General features: G+C 35.1%; 1 protein-coding gene across 1 annotated transcript in view; it reads left to right on the top strand.

Moving 5' to 3' along the window:
* The first annotated feature begins 502 nt into the window (after nucleotides 1-502).
* The window catches only part of AGMO (alkylglycerol monooxygenase), a 297194-nt gene continuing 276218 nt past the window's right edge, over nucleotides 503-21478 (top strand). The window contains exons 1-3 of the mRNA XM_019727089.2: nucleotides 503-811; nucleotides 2226-2356; nucleotides 12391-12542. Coding sequence (XP_019582648.2) covers nucleotides 686-811; nucleotides 2226-2356; nucleotides 12391-12542 — 409 coding nt within the window. The 5' untranslated portion in view covers nucleotides 503-685. The remainder of the gene's footprint in view (nucleotides 812-2225; nucleotides 2357-12390; nucleotides 12543-21478) is intronic.

Here is a 21478-nt window from a genome sequence, read left to right as displayed (position 1 = left end):
CAATGTAGACCATGTAATAAGCAGATGTCCCTAAATTGCTTCACTAACACTCAAAAGGTAGAATGATACAGATCCAAAAATATATAGGCAAAGACCAGTATGGTATACAAGATTCAGTGCTTAATACCTTTCAAGCTTAGTCTTGTCAAGTGAGATTAGAGCGCCCTGTCTTTTCAGGGTATATGACTCTGTGGGGATACTTGAACACCATGAGAATTTCAAAAGGGAAACAAAAAATGAATTTTCTTCATGTGATTTGAGTCTTGAATTTCTGTCCATTTTTTCAGACTAAACGTTCACCTGTTAACACCTCTTTTTCTCCCCCTTTCGAAGGAGGTTTTATATGTTCTTTTTGTTTTTTGTTTTTTGTTTTTTGCTTTTTAATGGTAAGTAGCTCCACCTACAGCCAAGCTCCACTGTTTATCTTTGATTTTGGCATGATTCCCCCTTTTCCTCCCCCACATGCCCGTTTCTGGGACAGCGCCCACTGAACTTTGAACTCGTTCTTGATCCCAGTATTTTCCTCAGCACAGAATCTGCTGTTGGCTGAGCTCTCTGTGGAGCTTTGTTTCTCGCTGTTCTCTGACAAAGGGCTTGTTCTGTGAAGCACATCTCTTTGTTCAGCTTCTGGCTTCAACCACTGAATCACAAATATTCTCCAGCTGGGAATCAGACAAGGGCAGAGATGAAGAACCCAGAGGGCCAACAGGATGTTTCATTTTCCCAGGGAATTCGCATGATGTTTTACGTGATGAAGCCCAATGAAACATCATTCCAAACCCTAGAAGAGGTGCCTGATTATGTAAAACAGGTGAGACTCTCTGGGAAGGGGCTGCTTTCGCTTTTTTCTTAAATACGAAGTAAGTTTAAATACATTCTTGGGGTTTGTTCACTTTCATTTTTCAAATTATTAAATTATAACAAAAACAATTCCTTTTCATAAAGCTATGGAGCAAAAGTAGAATTTGTACTTGAATTGAATTTCTGTACGACATTCTTAACCATCTTCTTCTATTAAAGTATCCTCCCCTGATATGTCACTCCAGAATATGACAAAACTTTCAAAAGTCTTCCTGGACACAGTGGCATTACAAATTTAGCTCTTAGAAGCTCAATGTCCAATGGTTATATGACATCAGTAAACTTTGTAGCAACTTTGTTTTTTAAGAGTAAACTTGTCTACCACCTCCCAGGAAACAATTTCCTCTTTAATTTGGTAGAGTAGTGCTGCAGAGTGGATACACAGCTGAGTCTAACTCTGATTTCCTAACTTTGAACTTGAACCAAGTTTTATTTGAAACTCTGAAGTGTTTAGAGGCACTTTTCACTTTTGGTTCCTGGCTATGATTGGAAGTGGAAATATCCAGAATTAGAACTTGAATACTGAAGTTCCCCACCCTGTCAAAATGTTCCTACAACACTTACTAGTTCAGACCAGAAATAGAAAAAAAAAAAAAAATGACATCAGAGAATATGTTCTTGGGAGTTCAGTTTAGGAAACTTCAAAACTCATGATCAGCTTCAAATGAGTGAAACCCATAACTTTTTCAGGATTTGATATTACTCCTTTCTGTTTTGTTTTTTTTTAAGAAAAAATCTTCATAAATTATTTTTTATATTGTAATACTATTATTACAGTGGAATAATAGTGGAACCTCAAAACACCTATTATATAAAACAAAATTAAAGCTGAATGAATAAAACTTGAATGATGTTTCAAACATTTAAAATAACCTTATTCTTTAAAATACTCAGAAGAATATTCTGTGTTCATATAGTTTCAATTTTGTCATCCCTGCAATTCTAAGATGAAAAATCTATATTCGTGGTACATCCTTAAGGAATGCCTTTTATTAAAGTGAGTCTAGCTTAGTCATATGTAGATAATAGACTTCTGGTAATTGCACTTATTTTAAAATGTAATTTTTAGGTCTAACTTGAAACATGTCCCTGCTAATCTTGTTTTCTTAGTGCAATTATCATGGTTACACCTGCTTACATTTTATTTTCAAACTGGATGATAGAATTGGAGCACCTGTTTAGTATACATCTGAAATAATGACATTTATTTGTTGGGAGAAAATGGTCCTCTAGGAAAGGTGTATACCTATTCCTTCTATGAGATGTCACTCTGGACCTCCCACTTCTGGAATGACTAATGAGCAAATGTGGAAGAATTGCATACCGAGCACAATAGCATTTCTTTTCTGCAATTTCCTTTCCAGGCAACTCCATTTTTCATTTCCTTGATGCTGCTTGAACTAGTTGTCAGCTGGATTCACAAAGGGAAGCCACCAGGTCGTTTGGATGATGCATTAACATCAATATCAGCTGGTGTTCTGTCTCAGCTTCCAAGGTGAGCAACACTGAGGCAATAAACTGAAATTCTCAAATTTGATGGAAAAGGAATTAGTTTATTTTTCACATACATCTCCAAATAATTCAGTTACTATCATTCAACATTTTAATGTTTTGTTCATCATAGATTTTTCTATGCATTCATTAAAAATTACTGCTCTAAATATAATTTATCTTGATTACTGAGCTCATTGGTGCTCCCCATAAATTCTGTGCCCAAGCTGTGTGCTTCATTTACCCTACCCTAGTCCCCGCCTTAAGTTATGGTCTTGATATCTATCGGAAAATTAATTTTGCCTCAGGAAAATTCATACACGTTCGCAGTCTGGTGTGCAGACACTCCTTAGCTAAAATCCTGCAAAACTCTGGATTACTATGGTGGTCCCTAAGTGGTGTGCCTCTATCTAGTCCTATTTCCTTTGCGGCCAAACATTTCCATAATGGAAATCCAATGGAAACTCTTTACAGATTCTTTTTGGCCTGAGGATAATGTACAATTTCTTTTTCTCGTCTATGGAGGTCTTGGTCTATCCACACTTCATTCTCCTTTCCCCTTTTGTGATATTTGTTCTTTCCATACTCTACTTCTCGCCATTGCCCAGATGTCACACGTATTTCCCCCTGCTGGGGAAGCTACCCATATGGCCAACTCTGGTTCATTTCTTAAGTCTAGGTATAGAATTCTCTTGACGAATCATTCTTCAGCAAATCATATTTGTTTTCCCACTCTTCATGAGATGCCACTTCATTATGGTCCCATGGAATCTTGTGCTTACCCCGGGTATAGGATTGTTTCACCTGTTTTCACTCCCAGCCCTTCCTGCCAGCTTGCTTGCAACTTGAGAGCAGAGGTGTTCATCTTTCTTCATAGTATTAACTCCTGTGCCTGGAATGATGTTTGGTACATGGTAGTTTAAAATAATAATTATTATTATAATAATAATATCCTCATAGTGTTACGTTAATAATAAAATTGGATGATGAAGAGACTGAACACTAATGAATAATAAATGACCTACTACTTTTTAGAAAGAGTACATTATAATGTGTATAGAAGAGAAATCAGTGAATGGAAGGTTCTTCAGTACATGAGGATTTACCAAAGAGGCAGAGGGTGAGGGAGGATTCCCTTAGAAGTATGTGCTTGTGGTGTTGATGAATGCTCTCATTCCTGCTTCCCACTCATTGCTTCTTTTACTGTTTAAAGAACTTTACTTCTGACCAGTGCTCATTTCTTTGGAATGTTTCTGTGAACCGCCCAGTGGGAAACCAAGGTGAATTATAAATGATAATAATAATAAAATGAAAACTTAAATATATCTGAGAGAAGGAAAAATAATTTCATACAATGGCATAAAATTGTTTAGTTAGGAAGTAAACTTAAAAGTAAAATTTATTTTATAAATGTTACTATGAATAAGATAGGTTAATAGGCATGAAGTAATAAAACTGATAATCATAATAATTATAATAACAATTACTCTCTGAAAAATTGCATGTATGGTGGTGCATTGCTTTCAGAGTCAGAGGATAATATCTCACGGTATTTGTAGTTAATTACCAGAATGTCCTAAATAAGAATTTACAATTATGCATAATTTCCTCTATTTCATATCTCTTTTGAACAGATCGGAACAAGAAATACATTCAACATACTCAAGGGATAGGTAGATTTGGTATTGAAAAATACCCACTTGGTTATTATTGCAGTTCTTTCTGAGAAAGTTAAGTGTATAGGTTTATCTAAATTAGATACCTGATGAACTATAAAAATAAGTTGATAATTGAGAAGTGCCCTGAAGGTGCAATTATGGATCTCAAATTTTGTTGAGTTGAAATGGATTTATTCAAAACTCAGGGAGACATTAGTTTTTCAAGTTGGACTTTGGTCAAAAATGAAATTTGATTGTTCTTCTATATTAACTACTAGAAATATAATCTTTATCCTCAGTACTATATTTCTATTCAGCAGTGTGATTTTTAAAAGGTACAGTTATAACAGTGTGTGCAAGAATCAGAAATGTATTTTTGTTGAAAACAAACCCCCAAAGCATAACGAAGATGGGGAGAAGGCGGGTGGGAAGGAGGGAAGGAGGGAGAGAGAGAACAGCAGTTCTTTTCCTTCACACCCCACCACTCATAACACTCCCTAAGCTAACACAAGCTGTTAACTCTGGTGCCCTTTGAAAGAAAGGTGAAAGGTTGCGAACTTGAATTTGGAGCATATTTTTCTATAGTTGTATTTTGAATGGTAACAGCAAATGGCTTCTTTTTTGTTCTTATACGTGTGAACTGCATTTCTAAATTATGAAATGTGGTTAATTTTGTAAGTTTTGCAACAGATTTTACTTTTTATAGCTTTTTTATCTAAAAGAACTCAGCAAACCAAATGATCTGAAAATGAGATTTAAAAAATATTGTCGTTTATTTTGTTGTCAATAAAAGAAAAAAGATGTAAGCAGAGAAGGAAAGCTGATACTCAGGATCCATTCTATTCAATCCCTCGACAAAAGACGAGAAGGGGCGTTTAACAGAAACTCTTAAAAACAAGATTTCAGTTGAAGCCGAAGCATCAAGGGGAATCCTTGTGCAAATCATTAACAGCTGAAGGTTAGATTAACACGGCACTGATCATATCCTCTCCGAGGGACTCATTTCATTTTCTACAGGAGCAACGGGGCTTTGCCATCCTTAAAATACATGACTGCGAGAAAAATGGTAGTATACCATTTGTTAATTCGTTTGTGAGCAACCACGTAAATAGACAAAAGAAGCTGTGGAATTCAAAGTGAAACCCTAAACATGTTTTTCCACTTTGCCATTCATGTAATGGAAATGGTGTATGCACACCGAGGAAAAACAATGTTTATCTGAGGATCTCAATTTTATTATTACATAAAATTTGAAATATCCTGAAGATTAGTAGCATACGTACCATATTGATAGAAAAAAACTACATGCTGTATCTTTCAAATCTTTATGTAAGGGAAAATATTAATCACAGACAAGATTATATCTTGTTTACAAGGCTGTTGAACAGACCATCATGTATAATAAAAGTCCATCTGTCCTAAGAACCAGATTCTGGGGAGGCCTGCATCTGTTTTGCTCTTCCGGAATCCAGTAGGCAGCCCTCCTAGTCAAAATCTAGTCTTGAAGTTATAGACGGATATTTCTATTTAATCATAGTTAAATGCAGTGTATCACATGCAGATAATCTGCCTTTCTACCAATTACTTGCATATGTGACTATAAAAAATTAAACATACGAAATTTCTTACTAAATCTATTTTCTTTAATAAAATCTTTCTAAAACTTGTGAAATAGTCTGCTACTGACTTAAATGCTAACGAGTGAAAAATAATCACTTTTTTTTTTCCTGCTTGTTTAAGCAGAACTCAATTTCCAATCCTTCATTAGAAAACCGGGACCTCAATTTGTTACTTCCTTCCAATGTTTCTGCTTCCATAAATTGCATCCTCCCCAGAGAAATTTTATTCCCGATATAAATATCTACAGTATGTTTGTTTTTAATGGGTTCATTTATTCTGTTGAAACAGCAGATTATAAATCAAATTGCAATAGTTTGGAGGGATAATTTAAGTAGGTAAATTTTCAAATAAGTTGGGGACACTCCACTTTTAATACATATGGGTCACTGCCAAATTTCACTATGGAGTTAGCTCTGCAGTGTTCAGCCATACATATGCACAGTTTTACTGGCCATGACTGCCATGGAATTTTCCATTCCTGACAAGAAAGTTTCAAAAAAAAATTTAAAGAGGAGGAAATTAAACTTCTTTGAAATACTTTTTACTCCTTGGGGTGTGACTGGAGAATAAAGAAAAATTGTATACTGGGTTTTTAATACTAGACTTCAGTATCAGAGGTAATTCTGCCTTAGGCCACATCAGGCTTCTGACAAATAAGTGCCTGTCATTTTGGATGATGACTTTAATAAACAGTTATTCATTGTCCAAAATAAGAGATAAATACATTGTGTTATGTTAATAATATTATTTTATATTGATAGTAGCATTTAGTAACTTAGAAAAGCATTCAAAGAACACCCCATTTGAAGGAAATACATTTTAATATCTTGCTGGTTTGTTAATTATATTTACTAGGGAGAATGCCTCATTGCCTCTGAACTTTTACCTAAGAACCTTACAAATAGACTTTGTTATTAATTATGTAACTTCAGAGATTGCTGTGAGAACACCCTTCCCTCACGAATGCAAACTTCCTTGCGCTTATTAGCCTGCATCTGGGTGCTTATTCAATAGAGTAATTAAGTTACTTGAAGTAAATTTATTTCTTGCAAAGTAAAGAATGTAGCAAATTTACTTCTTCCCAATCTACACACACTGTGTTTACAAAAGTCTACGGTTTTGTGCTTGTAGTACAATGTAATAAAATAAAACAAATGTTTTATACATACAATGGCATTTCACAGTAAGTAATAGCAGTACAAATTTTATCTGTCTGTGGAAGGTAGAGATTGTATTATGTATTTTGTTATTACTGAGCAAAAATTAATATTCCACTAGATGGAGCAAAAGTGGCAGTATCTTTATAGATAAACAGTGCAGGGTTTAAGGTTTAAGAGATTTTGAAATAAATAGCAAAAATTCTTGGAAAAGTCAATACACATTATACAAATATATTTATATTTAATTATAACTTCCTGAAGTTTAGAAGAATATTTAGAATGATCCCACTTAAGCATTGATTTATTTTCTGATTTATGGGACAAGATTATTAGAAATAAAAATATCTAATTTATATTCTTCAATTTTGCACAATCCGGCCAAATCAGACAGCACACACAGCTCTAATGACAGTTGTGAAATAGTAGAAATTAGCAGGTGTCTGTGACTACTGGGTACATAATTCACAATGTTGAAAGTTGCCTTGAAAAAACAAAAAAATAAATAAAATGAAAAAATAAAAAGAAAGTTGCTTTGAAATTTTAACAGTTTGCAATGAGAGCATTACATCAAATTTTATTTGTTCAGTTAAAGCATGTGAGTACTTAAGAGGTGGATAATTTTAGAGTCCATTCAGACTAATGTTCTCTTATCTTAAATTAGCCCTGAAATATTGAAAGGGTGAATGATATGCCCAACATGACCTTTCCATTTTGGATGATAGGTATATTCAAATTGAGATGCCTTTTTAAACTAATTAGCTTTAATTTGTAAGCTCCATCCCCAGATAATATTTATTCTAATTTATTATTTTAAGATCTCAACCTTATAGATTAACTTTATCTCTTAAAAAAATCCAGGATCATACTGGAATACCAATTTAGTGCCTTACCAGATTTTATAGTATAATAACTGAATGTTGACAGGATAAATTTCTAGTGTTGAGAAAATATGTTACATTAACATGTTATATAAACACATAAAGAATTAGCTACTTTTCATTTGCCAAAAGACATACCTAAGGCCCAAGAGAAAATAGCTATTTAGGGGGAATTTATAAAGAAAGTAGGACAATGGAAGGAAAGCCTCTCTATATACAGAGGATTATTGATTAGAGGATTCTAATGCGTCCGTATATTTAGATTATGTTGGTCTTGCATTCAAACATAATGAGTAAAAGGGATCTAGTATTTAGTTATTAAAGCCCCTGTATTACCCTGTATTCGATCTCCACGTGATACAGTAAGCTCACTATTTACATACATATTACATATGTCACTTCCCACAGGATGGGGTTTACAGAGTTGAAGTTTGAATTCCAGAGTACACAGTCATATGCTGGGGGGTGGGGCTGGGAGAAGACCAAGGAATTTGGAAGAGAAAGAGGAAGGAGCTTTGCTTTATGATTCAAGGTCTGGTGGGAACATTTTTGAAAATGTAGGTGCTATTTCCTGCAATCAAGGGTTTTCCAGAGCTTGATAATCATTTCCCAGCTGTATCCTTTTGCTGAATTGTTTTTAGTTGTGGGCAGCCCGTGGCTGTTTTTTCCCATTTGTGATGGAAGAAGATCATATTCATCTTGCTGATAGAAAGCAGGGAATTTAACTCCCACAGCTTCTCCCCTCTTTCCCTTCCCCTTGAGGAAAGTTTGGCTTCGTGCTAAAGTGTGAAAAAAAAAAAAAAAAAAAAAAGAAAGAAAGAAATAAAAGCCTGGACCGTAGTATGTCAGGCGTATTTCAGCTCGATTTGTGTCAAGCCTAATAAGTAAGTTGACAAAGTAATAAATTGGGTGTCTGCTCAAGTACTGGCATCTGTACAGGAAATAAAAAAGTATTTCAGTTGCAGGCAGGGTCTCTTTGTTTTACAAACGGACGTTTTCCAGGGACCCTCTTTCTTTTCTTGAAGTCTTGTATCTTAAAACCTATTTCAGTTGTCACTGGAAATGACAAGAAAGATAGCAACATTAGTAAAAGATACTGAACTGATGAGACATTGATGAGGCAGGTAATTGATTATGTTTGCCCTGTTTGCCAACGTGTCCTCTCCCTGTCTTGTGCTGTCCCTGGTACCTAGTAGGTTCTCAACATGAATTTATTGAATGATTGAATGATTCCTTGAATGGGTCAGTTTTGACAACATGTACTAAAGCTTATATAAAAAGCTGTAGATTATTTCAATTTTCTGTTTCATTTTCCAAGTTTTAATTTTCTTTCCGGATCACACTTTTTTAGGATTATTGACCGAGGCAATTTTTCCCCTCAGGAGATATTTGGACCTTTTGTTGTCACAACTTGGTTAGAGGGCTATGCTACTGACATCTGATAAATAGAGTCCTGGCATGCTGCTGAATAGTCTACAAGTCACAGCACAGGACCTTGCAACAAAGAATTATCTGGCCCAAGAGGCAATAGGGTCAAGATTTAGAATCCTCATTTTAGAGAAATTATTAGGCTTAACCATATAAAATTCATATTATTTATCATTTTCTTACTTAAAAGTTGAATTTTATATGGTTAACCCTCTATGGCTAACCCTCTAATAGGGAACAATTTTAAGATTTCATAATTTGCATAACAGTTTCCACAGGAAAGCACCCTACAAAAATATCATTTTGTCCAAATATTAATAATGATGCTTGAGAAGCCCTAGTCTATGTATATACAAGTCACCAACCAAGCTAATATTCATTAAAATAAAATTTGTTCTATCTGCCTACTTTAATAAATAACCTGGATAACAAATTGGAAGAAAATATTTATTTATTTTTAATTATTTTTATTTTTCAATTACAGTTGACATACACATTATCTTATATTAGTTTCTGGTGAATAGCATAGTGGTTAGACATTTATATAATTTATGAAATGATCCACCTCCCCCCCCCCATTAGTTTAGTACCCACCTGGAACTCTACTTAGTCATTACCATATTGTTGACTATATTCCCTATGGGAAATAGTGTAGAGATGCATCAAAAAACTAAAAGTAGAACTACCTTATATTCCACTTCTGGGTATTTATCTAAATAAACCCAAAACACTAATTTCAAAAGATAAGTGCACCCCTACATTCCCTGCAGCACTATTTACAATAGCCAAGATATGGAAGCTATTTAAGTGCCCATCAATAGATGCTGGAAAGATGAATTTTAAATTTAGATTCTTGGATTCCTCAGCATTCCAGAATAATGTGGGAGCCCCTGCCCCATGTCCTGTCCTGTGTCATGAGGGACCTTCTGCACATGTGTGCAGACATCCCAGACTGCTTGTTCGAGTTCTGTCTACATGTCCAAAAATAGACATTCTTGACTACCGCATAACATCCAGGAGTTTACACACCTGCACAGGTCAGCTTTCTGAAGGACTCGACCAGGAAAGAGGCTCATGCAAGTGCTACAAGTCAGCCTGGGACACTTTAGCATGGGATTCTCCGGTATCCAGCGCATGGCCCACGTTGAGACAGGAGTTCTGTGCAAGCAGTTCCTTCGGATCAAGGACTGACACTCAGGGACAAAAATGCTCTTCCCAGCCGTATAATTGGTGAAGGAGGTCATTGAAAACAATGCTGATTTGCCCATGAACCGGACCCTGGCAATGAGAGGTTCCTTACCCTAATCCCCATCCTTAGAATATATGTTCTGCCCACCATTCCCACACTGGCAGCTGTTTCAGGGATGTAGCCTTGAGAGAGTTAATATCTTGTTGAGACCACCTGAATTAAATACATGACTGAACCTAGTTAAGGCCTCTACACAGGCATACCTTGTTTTATTGCACGTCACTTTATTGCGTTTCGTGGGTATTGCGTTTGTCACAAATTTAAGGCAAGACCCTCCAGCAGCAAAAAGGTTACGACTCGCTTTTTGTGGTAGTGTGTATGAAACCCGCAATATTTCCAAGGTATGCCTGCATAAACTTAAGATTCTTGGTGAGGGAGGGCAGTTGGGGGATGGGCAGAAACGTTGGTCTTGGAGTCGCCCAAGACAAACCTCTTGTGTGACTTCCCTTGTTTATTAAACGTGCCATTTACCAATCTGAAGTGGTTTGTCTCTTTCTTAGGTCATTTCCTGCCCTCTACATACAGGGTGAAATTTACCAACCAACAGTAATCTCAAATTGAAAATTGGGTTTTAAGATCTGATGATGTGTAGTCTTTTCAAAAGTGCAGGCACTTGGCATTTCTGTTAGTTATTTATATTGATGCTGTTGTTAAAGTAGCATACATTTTTCTTTTACAGATTAAATAATAACTTGAAGTGTTCAAAATATAATACTTTTTATAGTAATTAAATAATAAATTCATATTATAATTAAATCAAAAGTACATTAAAAGTAAAGGCCTGGGTCTCCAAAAGACCTAGTAACATGCTAACTCATGAAAGCTGACCATGTAAAGGGAATTACTATTAAAATGATAAATTTAAACAATATACTTATTTAAGTTGCTTCTTCAACTTTTATTTAAAATTACAATATTTATGAATTTCCTCACTTGTTAATGGTTTATCAATAAATCTTTATTAAGTAGAATTATCAATTCATTTTACATATTATTAATGATAATTATAAAACAAAAAGCTACTTCAATCAAATTTATAAAAGTGATAAAAGGAACAATTATCTTGAGCCTGATCTTAAATTTGATCACAGAAAATTTAAAGAAAAAATACCACACTTTATAAAATTGAAGCATAATTTGTGTACCTTTTTAAAGTTTTTGAAAGTTCTTGAAGTAAAAATTTACAGAAAGTTGGTACAAGGGGTGGCAAGACACATTCTATTGCCTGAGTTTTAAAAACAATTGTTTATTTTAACTAGGTTTGTATACTTTATTTCTAGGGGGATATTATTCCCTTATTATCTTGAGAGCTGTAGTTTATATTACTTTAAAAAATATTGAAATGCTATTATTATTCAATTTGTAATCCTAAGAATAACATCTAAAAACATCAAAAGTGTGTGTATGAGAGAGAAAGAGAGAGAGAGAGAGAGAGAGAGAGAGAGAGAGAGAGAGAGAGAGAGAGAGAGAGAGAGAGAGAGCAAAAGCAGAGAGAAAGAGAGAATAGTTCGCCAGAAGCGACTTCAATCTAAAGGCAAATGTTTTGGGGGTAACATCTTTTAAGACAGTAGACAATTTGCAGTCCCCTTTTAAAATATGCTAATTGTAATTTTCTACCTTGTTATACTTCTTTTAAAAAGCACGCCTAATGTGTTCTTTGAAATCATTAAGATTTAGAAAGGACAATCACAGAAAGTAAGTTGTAATTTTGTCATATTTATGTTGTATGGGTTCCATGAAAAGTATGTTAAGGGACATAAAAACAGGAATGGCACCCTAAATTCCATGAAATTGAGAGTGCAAACAGATGGCATTCGTGAAACAAATACCTATGAAACAAAAGGAAATATTATGTGAATCATTTTGATACCAGCACATACCAAGAAGATAGGGCCTTTTAAAAGGCATGATAGAGTAGTAAAGGGCAGAAGGATTTTATTATTATACATGAATATATTAAATTTTAAATGTTATCTGAAATGTTTTAGCATAATGTTACATCTAAAATGTAGTATAATCATTGCTTGTGGATTTTGTTTTTCCAGATTGTTTTCCAGGAGCATTGAACTTACCAGTTACATTTATGTCTGGGAGAACTACAGGCTCATCAGTTTACCCTGGGATTCTCCATGGACTTGGTATTTGACCTTCTTAGGAGTTGACTTTGGCTACTATTGGTTCCATCGCATGGCCCATGGTAAGTTGCAAATCAAGGCTTTATTGACAATTTATGTCTAACTGTGTTTGACACATGACTGCTATTTAGTAAATATTTATTGAGTAGATGATTAACATGTTATTTTACAGAATACAAAGATTAATAACACAATTTTAGTATTGCAAATTACATGAAAATAATATAAGTTAAAAAGTGAAAATATTAGAGGAGCATTTTCACATCTCTTATCTAATTTATTACAAAAGATGTTTAGAAATTGATGGCTATAATATTACTTTTTACTATATTGCCTTCCATGCTTGCTAGAGTCTACAGACACTTGTACACAATATTAAACTTCACATCCCAATGATCAAGAGTCAATCAGAAGAGCTCTGTAATAGCATAGAATCCTAAGTAACGAGTGCTGTTAAACGTAAGCTTGATTCAAGTTCTTGGCAGCACTTCCACATTACAAATGGAAATGTGGTCAGTTAGGCACTAAGTATACTGCACTTCAGCATTACCATAGCTTTGTAAAATTTCTCATCTAATTCAAAGCCCTGTCACTGCACTGGTTCTCAGAATTTACTTTTTTGGGATTCTTGCCTGCACCTTCTAAAGAAATATTTTGGTATGGAAAAGGACATGGAAGAGCAGGAAACTGTCTAAACCTCTATAGGGACAAGCAGAGGTTGGAGAATGATTGTAGAACTGAGGTGAGCAAGTGATCTCTAAGGAGGAATAAGGCATGCAGAAGTATTTCTGAAGGGAAATGAGGAAAAGTGCTAATTGTGAAAAACTATTGAAGAGCAGAACTCAGGATTTCAGTGGGTGGTTGGTTTGAGTGGGTGGAGAGGAAGGAAGGAAGAGGAAGAAACCTGGAATAATAATAAAAATATAGATGGGAGAGGGAAAGAAGATGCCTGAGATCAGGGTGAATAACTGAGCTGTGTGTGTGGGAGTAAGTGTGACCAAATATCCTTCCTCAGTGAGGATGAAGGAAGTAGGAGTAGCATCCACAGCCGTTACGCTTAAGGTGGCTAAATGTTAAATACAGCATTATTTTTTGTACATTTTATACATGTACATTTCATGAAACTATACAGTGCTCATTCATTAAAATGATTTGAAGTGAACATACAAACTAGAAAAAGTAATTTGTGTGTGATAACCTTTGTCTTTAAAAATAATAAGTCAGCTCTTGACATCATTTCCTTATATATAAATGCAAGAGGATACTCCCAAATTGAACATAATTAAGAATAAAATATGCTCTATGTAGTAAACTTTGTATTTTATTTCAAAATAGTAGTTTCCTCCTTAAAATAAATCCATTGGCAATCTTCCTCACTTTCTATGCAGCAAATGGGTAATGCAGAAAGCATTTACATTGTATTACTTAATTTCAGGAACCTTCTAGTATCACACTGTCCTGTACGGATGTGTTTGTTTGGGAAATCTGCAAATTCGTTTAATTTTTGAAAGCCCATTATAACAGGAAACAAAGAACCAACAAAATATTACCAAATATAAAACTTTTAAAAATAAGTTGATTGTAAGTGCTCTCAGGGAAGAGCAATAAAGTAAAATAATATATTAAAAACATGAAATCAAGGCTTTTTAAAGTATGCTTCCCATTAGAAAAAATTGAACGGAGTCCAGTGGAGGCAGGCATTTAAAAAAAAAATCTGAAAACCTTCTGGAAAAACACTCACCACCTTCAGGCTATGAGGCCTAATCATAAGTTCAAAGACTTTTGACTTGTGATGGAAAGCTAGTAGGAAAAAAATAAATTATGTAGTTGAATGTGTCAAACTTCAAAATGACAATTTTTAAATTCTATGTGATAATAAAGTAAAATATTAAAATAGGTTTTCAGAAACTTACTAATACGTGGGAATAAGGAAAAACTTATAATATCGAATTTCTTGAGCCTCTTGGATTACTGAGCTCATACTGGTTAATTGGTTAAATTTATTCAACCGAAGAGTTTGAACAGTTCTAAAATCCAAATGTTGTCTTAAAATATCAGGGAAAACTCTGCTTTTCCTATTTAATGTGTTACTTTCCTTTCACTATTTGTAATAAAATGATATAGCAAAAATATGTTCTACATTTGTTAATATGTTAATTTCCATGAGTTTTGAAGAAAACAGTATATTATGTACTGAAAATTTTGTTTTTGCATGTATTGAACTTCCTTAGTAACCGACATTATTGCTAGTCATTTGTTTTTGCTGTTGTTACTTTGCACACATGTAGAATTTTCTCAAATTAAGGGGACTGTTTGGTATTAGTGGAAAATAATTTATTCTCAAAATCTTGAATTCCATCTCTATTTCTATGAAAAAGTGCAGGAGGATATTTGAGGTTGTATGTGTTCTTTACATTTCAATCCTTTTTCCTCTGAAATAATGAGCAATTGCTAATTATCATCAAGTCACACAGAAAGAAGAGTAGCACAATCATTTCTATTGGCAATGATTGGACAACGTTAGAAAGAAATATAAAATGATAAAATTAAATAGGTCTTTAACTAGTTTCTTGCATGCCTAGTTTCCAAAAGGATGCATTATTATTTTTCTTTGTAGTTTCTATTAGTTATACTAAATAAATAAGATAAGGAGTAAAGATTTTTTAAGGGAACCTTTAAAATATAAATGATTACTGATTTGCAAGAGCAAGAATTAGGCTTCCAGGATGCTGGTAATAGACTTTATTATCTGGTCTTGGGTGGCAGTTATATGAGTGTATATAGTTGTAAAAAATTATTGAGTTGTGCACTTCAAGTTTAAGTCCTTTATCTATACTGCAATAAAAAAGCTATGTTGGTAAATAATGCCACCAGCATTTCTTGGTAAATAGTTTGAGGTCAGAATGATATAATAGGTAACCAGATTTAGAAATAAGAACCAAGAAATGATTGTTACTGTAAGCATACATATCTGATCTTCCACAGATCTTACCTTTATCAATTTCCACAACCAAAAATGGTGGAAGTAACAGCAAGCTAATTATGAATTTTAAGGCCTCTCTTCAAATGATTTTTTGATATTTCTTGGTTACAAGAACTGGACAGTAGTGATGTTTGTCCTTTGCCACCTGACTTGATGTTAGGCGTGGCCAGTTTCAGGGACTGGACGGAGCCTACAAAGCCAGAAGAGCAGAAATGGACATTGCTTCCATTTTCCAGAGGGCTGCTTTCCACGTGCGGGAAATGTGATAGCGTTTACCTTATGGCTAAACTGTAGCCTAAACCTTCTCATAAGATCCTGGGCCTTCCTGGAGACAACACTCAAGGACTACCTGTAATCCTCAGGCTCTGGGGCCTACACACTCTAGCAAGTAACTCTTTCACCAGCAAAGTGACTGCGGTAGTCACACCTCTCCAAAGATGTCTGACTTGCACTGGGAGTGAGGGCCTCTTCTGCATGTATAACTTCCTGCCTCATTCCCTCTTCTTCTGCTCTATAGGCAATAGCGGTGTTCTGCTGTTGCTACTTGTGTACCCCTAAACCACTCCTTATTTACCTCTTTGGGTAGTTAGCCACCTTTTTTGCTAGTTGATAATTCTTTATATTAAATTTTCCTTATTCGAATTGCTGGTGTTGTGTCTGTCTTAATTAGACTGTGGTATAGCCAGTCACCTCACATACTGTGTAGGGTTGTAACTTAGAGTTCACCGAACTACACCTTTTATTATTTCATTCTGAGGCACTGAGTATACCTGGAGGCGACACCAAAATGTAGTTCAGTTCTGAAATAAAGATGTTCATCTGTAAAAATCTTATAATAAGCAATCCCTGGAATCCTTTCAAACTGGAATTCTTGTAGTCAAACTGAATTCAGTTTCTGTTCATCTCTTTCTATATTTAAATAAGGTGACAGATCTTAACTTTTGTGTAATTAGTTATAAACACTTATCCCCACACTTTACTGTGATTAGGTGGGCCTTTGTATATGACTATTGACCTTCACTTTTTTCATTATTTTCTGACTTTTAAGGGGGTTTAGTTTAGCTCGTCCTAATTTCCATCATTGTTTAAACAAGCATCATAAACAGCTGTATTAATTAGAAATTATTTTATTTTGTGTTGGTGCCAGGATTGTGGGCTATAGTGAAGAATAGGTTACTTACAGTCAGTTACATTTGCATTTTTTTAATTATTATCAGAATATACCAAACTTTTTATAATTTTGCCGTATATTATACCTCATTCTTCATTTTAAAAAATACAGTGTGATTGTATTCTTCTTTGATCACTGAGGGTGAAGTCTACTCTATATTTGCCTAACTGTCACTCCTCTTGCTTTTCCCCATGGTTTCTCAGCTCTTGGAGCAGTCATCACTCAGGTAATATATGAGGGAAGTTTGGGAATTCCTATCAACTTGCCAATGACCTCCAGTCCCCTTCCCTCCCCCCCCAATAATGTTTATTTGTTTTTAATAATGTTTAAATAAACAATTAAACACCTTCATTTACAACTGTTAAGTGAAATGGTAAACTCAGGAAATCTGGTGGTGGTGGTGTGCTATTTTCTAATGTTTATTTCCTCACGTTTTATTACCATTAGATTCTTTTGTAACAGCAGACATTCGTATTTTAGAGTCATATTTATTTCTTTTTTCCCATTTTTAAATTCATCAATTATAGTTGACATTCAATATTGTTTGATATTAATTTCAGGTGTACAACATATGGTTAGACATTTATATAATTTAACAAGTGATCTCCCTGACTAGTTTAACACCCACCTGGCACTATATATAGTTATTACAATATTATTGACTATATTCCCTGTGCTTTACTTTACATCCCCATGACTATTTTGTAACAACAAATTTATACTTAATCCCTTCCCCTTTTTTCCCCGACTCCCACAAACCATCTTCCATCTGGCAAACATAAAAATGTTCTCTGTATCTATGAATTTGTTTCTGTTTTGTTTGTTTATTCATTTGTTCTTCAGATACTACATATAAGTGAAATCACATTGCACCTGTCTTGCTCTGTCTGAAACTCCACTCAGCACAATACCCTCCAGGTCCATTCATGTCACTGCAGATGGCAAGAACCCATTCCCTTCCATGGATGAGCAATATTCCATTGTATATATGTACCATGTTCTCTTTATCCATTCTTCCATCGACAGGTACCCAGGCTGCCTCCGTATCTTTGGCCATTGTAAACAATGCTGTAATGAACATATGGATGCACACATCCCCTCATAGTAACATTTTGGGTTTCTTGAGATAAATACCGAGAATTGGGATTACTGGGTCTTTACTTTCAGTCTGTTTGTGTCTTTCAATCTGAAGTGAGTCTTTCGTAGGTGTCATATGAAGGGTTTTGTTTTCTTATCCGTTCAGCCACCCTATCTTTTTATTGGAGCATTTCATCCATTTCCATTTAACATTTAAAGTAATTGTTGAAAGATATGTAATTATTCCTATTTTATTTATATTTTTGATTTTTTTTTTTTTTTTTCGTTCTTAAAGAAGTCCCTCTAACATTTCTTGTAATATTGGTTTGGTGGTGATGAACTCCTTTAGTTTTTCCTGTCTGGGAAGCTCTTTATCTCTCCTTTGATTCTAAATGATAGCTTTGCTGGGTAGAGTAATCTTGGTTGTAGGTCGTTGCTTTTCGTCACTTTGAATATTTATGCCAATCCCTTCTGGCTTGCAAAGTTTCTTTTGAGGAATCAGCTGAGATTCTTATGGGAGCTCCCTTGTAGGTTTTAAGATTCTTTTCTTGCTTTTCCCTTGTTGCTTTTAAGATTCTTTCTTTGTCTTTAATCTTTGACATTTTAATTATGATGTATTTTGGTGTGGGCCTCTTTTTGTTCATTTTATTTGGGACTCTCTGTGCTTTCTGGGCTTGTGTGTCTATTTTGTTTGCCAGGTTAGGGAAGTTTTCTGTCATTATTTTTTCAAATAGGTTTTCAATTCCTTGCTCTATTCTCCTTCTGGTACCCCTATGATGCCAGTGTTGGTACCATGATGTTGTCCAAGAGGCCCCTTAAACTGTCATCATTATTTTGGGTTCTTTTATCTTTTTGCTGTTCTGTTTGCGTGTTTTATGCTACCTTCTAAATAGCTGATTTGATCCTCTGCTTCATCTAATCTGTTGATTTCCCTAATGCATTTTTTATTCAGTTATTGTATTCTTTATTTCTGACTATTTTTTTTTTTTTATGTTTTCTGTCTTCATTTTTAGGTTTCCTATCTCTTTGTTGAAGTTCTCCCTGAGATCATTGACCATCCTTATAACCTGTGTTTTGAACTCTCTGTTTGGTATATTGCTTGTCTCCATTTTGTTTAGTTCTTCTGGAGCTTTTTTCTGTTCTTTTATTCAGATCATATTTCTTCATCTCCCCATTTTTTGCTTCTACGTATTAGGTACGGCTGCTGTGCCTCCTGGTGTTAGTAGAGTGGCCTTTTGTAGTAGGTGTCCTGTGGGGCCCAGTGGCACACCAGGATTATGTGGGGAGAGGAAGGGGAGAATAACTGAGTTGTCTGGCTTCAGAGCAAAAGCTGGAGGGGCAGATTTCTATTGGGTGGAGGAGCTGGAGAAAGCCATTGTTTCATTGTTGAGCCCTCCCCCTTTCATCTTTCAGAGGCACGTGGCTGCAATATCTGAGTCTGCATCAACTTGACTAACACTGTTCACCCCACTCTGGTTATTTCCTGGGACTTCTGCCCCACCCAAATTTGGGGAACACCCAAGTCACTTTCAGTGGCTTTTCTATACATATGGCCTGCCTTGGCTCATACTGCAGACTTTCATAAAAATCTCTTAAAGATTCAGTAAACCTCAAAAAAGCAGCATTTGGCTTTGGTGTGTCCTGTACCTCTGGCTGAGTAGTCCTAACCCCAACACTAGTGACAGCTGGCCTTGGTTCGTGTCTTGGACTCTTGAGGCACCTATAAGCCTAGCATGAGTGGTAGCCATCTGTGGATTGATTGCTTTGTGGCTCATGCCAGGTGGCCCCATGCAGAGCACAGGCTGTGGCTGAATTTGGCCTATAGCAGGGCCCCTTCTAGGAGGCCCTGAGGCTGGCATGCCTGGTGGCCAGCGTTGGATTGAGCCAGAGCACTACCCAGATGCCTCCAAGGATGACACACCCAAAGGGCAGGCTGAGCAGGCAACAGAGTCCTGCTAAAGTGAATTGTGCTCTGTAGGATCAGCCCCTGTGCAACAGCTCCGCCACTGTAGTCATGGTCAGTCTTTACATCCACTTTCTTATTATTACTTTCTACTAAGAAATATGGCACCTATGTCAACCATTTTCCTCTGATTTCATGTCACTAACAGGGACTTTCTTGTGTCTAATGTTAAACATGTGTCCGTAGATACATTTAAAATGTATGTGCACTGAAAGATTACCATTATTTTTTCTGAGAGAACCCCATTTGAGGGAGCTTTCCTCCTAGAAATAATTTATTCTCATCACTGGCATCTGCAGTCATATTTAAAGCCACAGCCTAAATTTCCTTTTGTGTTCTTAGATTCTATATGTAGGCAATGTATGAAAAGCACATTTGAAACAAAGATTCTGGACATCATCCAGGTGTTCAAGGTGTAGAGCATTGCGATATCAAGCAGGAATGTCATACACTTATTACTGAAGAATTAGAGTTTCAGGAATCCCATCAGCCTATTTTTCAACATTGATACTGAAGTGTAAAAATATTTCCAGCAATAGTTTGGAGCATTTGAGGATGGCTATAGCAATATTTTCCAGAGATTGAAAAAGCTGTGCAGTGAAACTGAGAGTCAGAGATAAAGATTAATTTACAACCCCTGTTTGACTTGTGATTCTCCATGAAACAGAGAACGTGCCTTAGTTTTCTTTTAGTGCTAGGACCTAATACACTTGCCTGCTATATAGAAGAGAGAGCATTGAAATTGGTTTCAAAAGATCTAGCCGTATAGTTCTGTGCAACTATTTGCCACACACATAATTTTGAGTTTAACCTCTCAGACAGATTTTACTGATTTCATTCACCTCCCAGTTTTGCTTTGAAAAATGCTTTGAGAATACAAGAACCAAGGAAAACTGAATGAATGAATGAATGAATGAATGAATGAATGAATGAATGAGTGCACCAACTCTAAGAAAGCAAGATGGAGGCTTGTTTGAAAATTTAGGCGTTTTAAAATGGGCACAGGAGGGAAAAACAAGTTTGGAGTGGCCTTTAAGATTACATTGGAATGATATTCAATTAAATATGATCTGGGAAAACCAGATTTTGTCCCAAGTAATTTTGTTCAAAAGGAGAATTAGGAAAAGTCTCTCTTACTAAATGTATGATGCATTAGCAAATAAAACATTTGAGCATTTACATTTTAGACCGCAAAAAGCCAAAGAAGTGGAATTCTATCCCTACTCATTTAGAAAACAATTGTAATTGTGCCTGAATTTAATGTTACCGTATTAAAATAGCACGAGAAAGGCTTCTCTGTGAACTAAGTACTAAGAGAATACACTAAGTGAAGATTCCTGCAGAAATCATCAACTAACTTAAAGACTTCTTTCTATACTTATAAACTTTTCATTCATGCATCTATTCATTCATGCATTAATTTTTTCAACAAATATTTAATGGCGACCTAACTTATACCAACCCTATACTGGGCATCTGAGGTAGGTTAATTAACAGACTAGGTTATAAATTGCTCATTCTGCTATCAATGTTACACATTAACAATTGCAATAGTGATAAAGTACAAAGATGGAGTGAATTCTAGAATTAACAATAAAAAGAAAACTGTCTTCATTGTCACAAATTCTTAAATTTCCAAATTTTTCAATATACTGATCAAGTTTTCTCAATGTGGAATATATAAAAACCAAATGGAGTTCTGTTTAAAGTTCATATTCCTGAAATGATGATGCTAGTAATAGTATTAATAGTAATACTCATAATTAAAAGTCAACTATTATTGAAGCGCCATTAGAGAAGCATA

This window comes from Rhinolophus sinicus, linkage group LG09, assembly GCF_036562045.2.
Source record: "Rhinolophus sinicus isolate RSC01 linkage group LG09, ASM3656204v1, whole genome shotgun sequence".
NCBI lineage: Eukaryota > Metazoa > Chordata > Mammalia > Chiroptera > Rhinolophidae > Rhinolophus > Rhinolophus sinicus.
The sequence above is the reverse complement of the archived record's forward strand: the minus strand, read 5'-3'. Positions and strand labels throughout refer to the sequence as shown.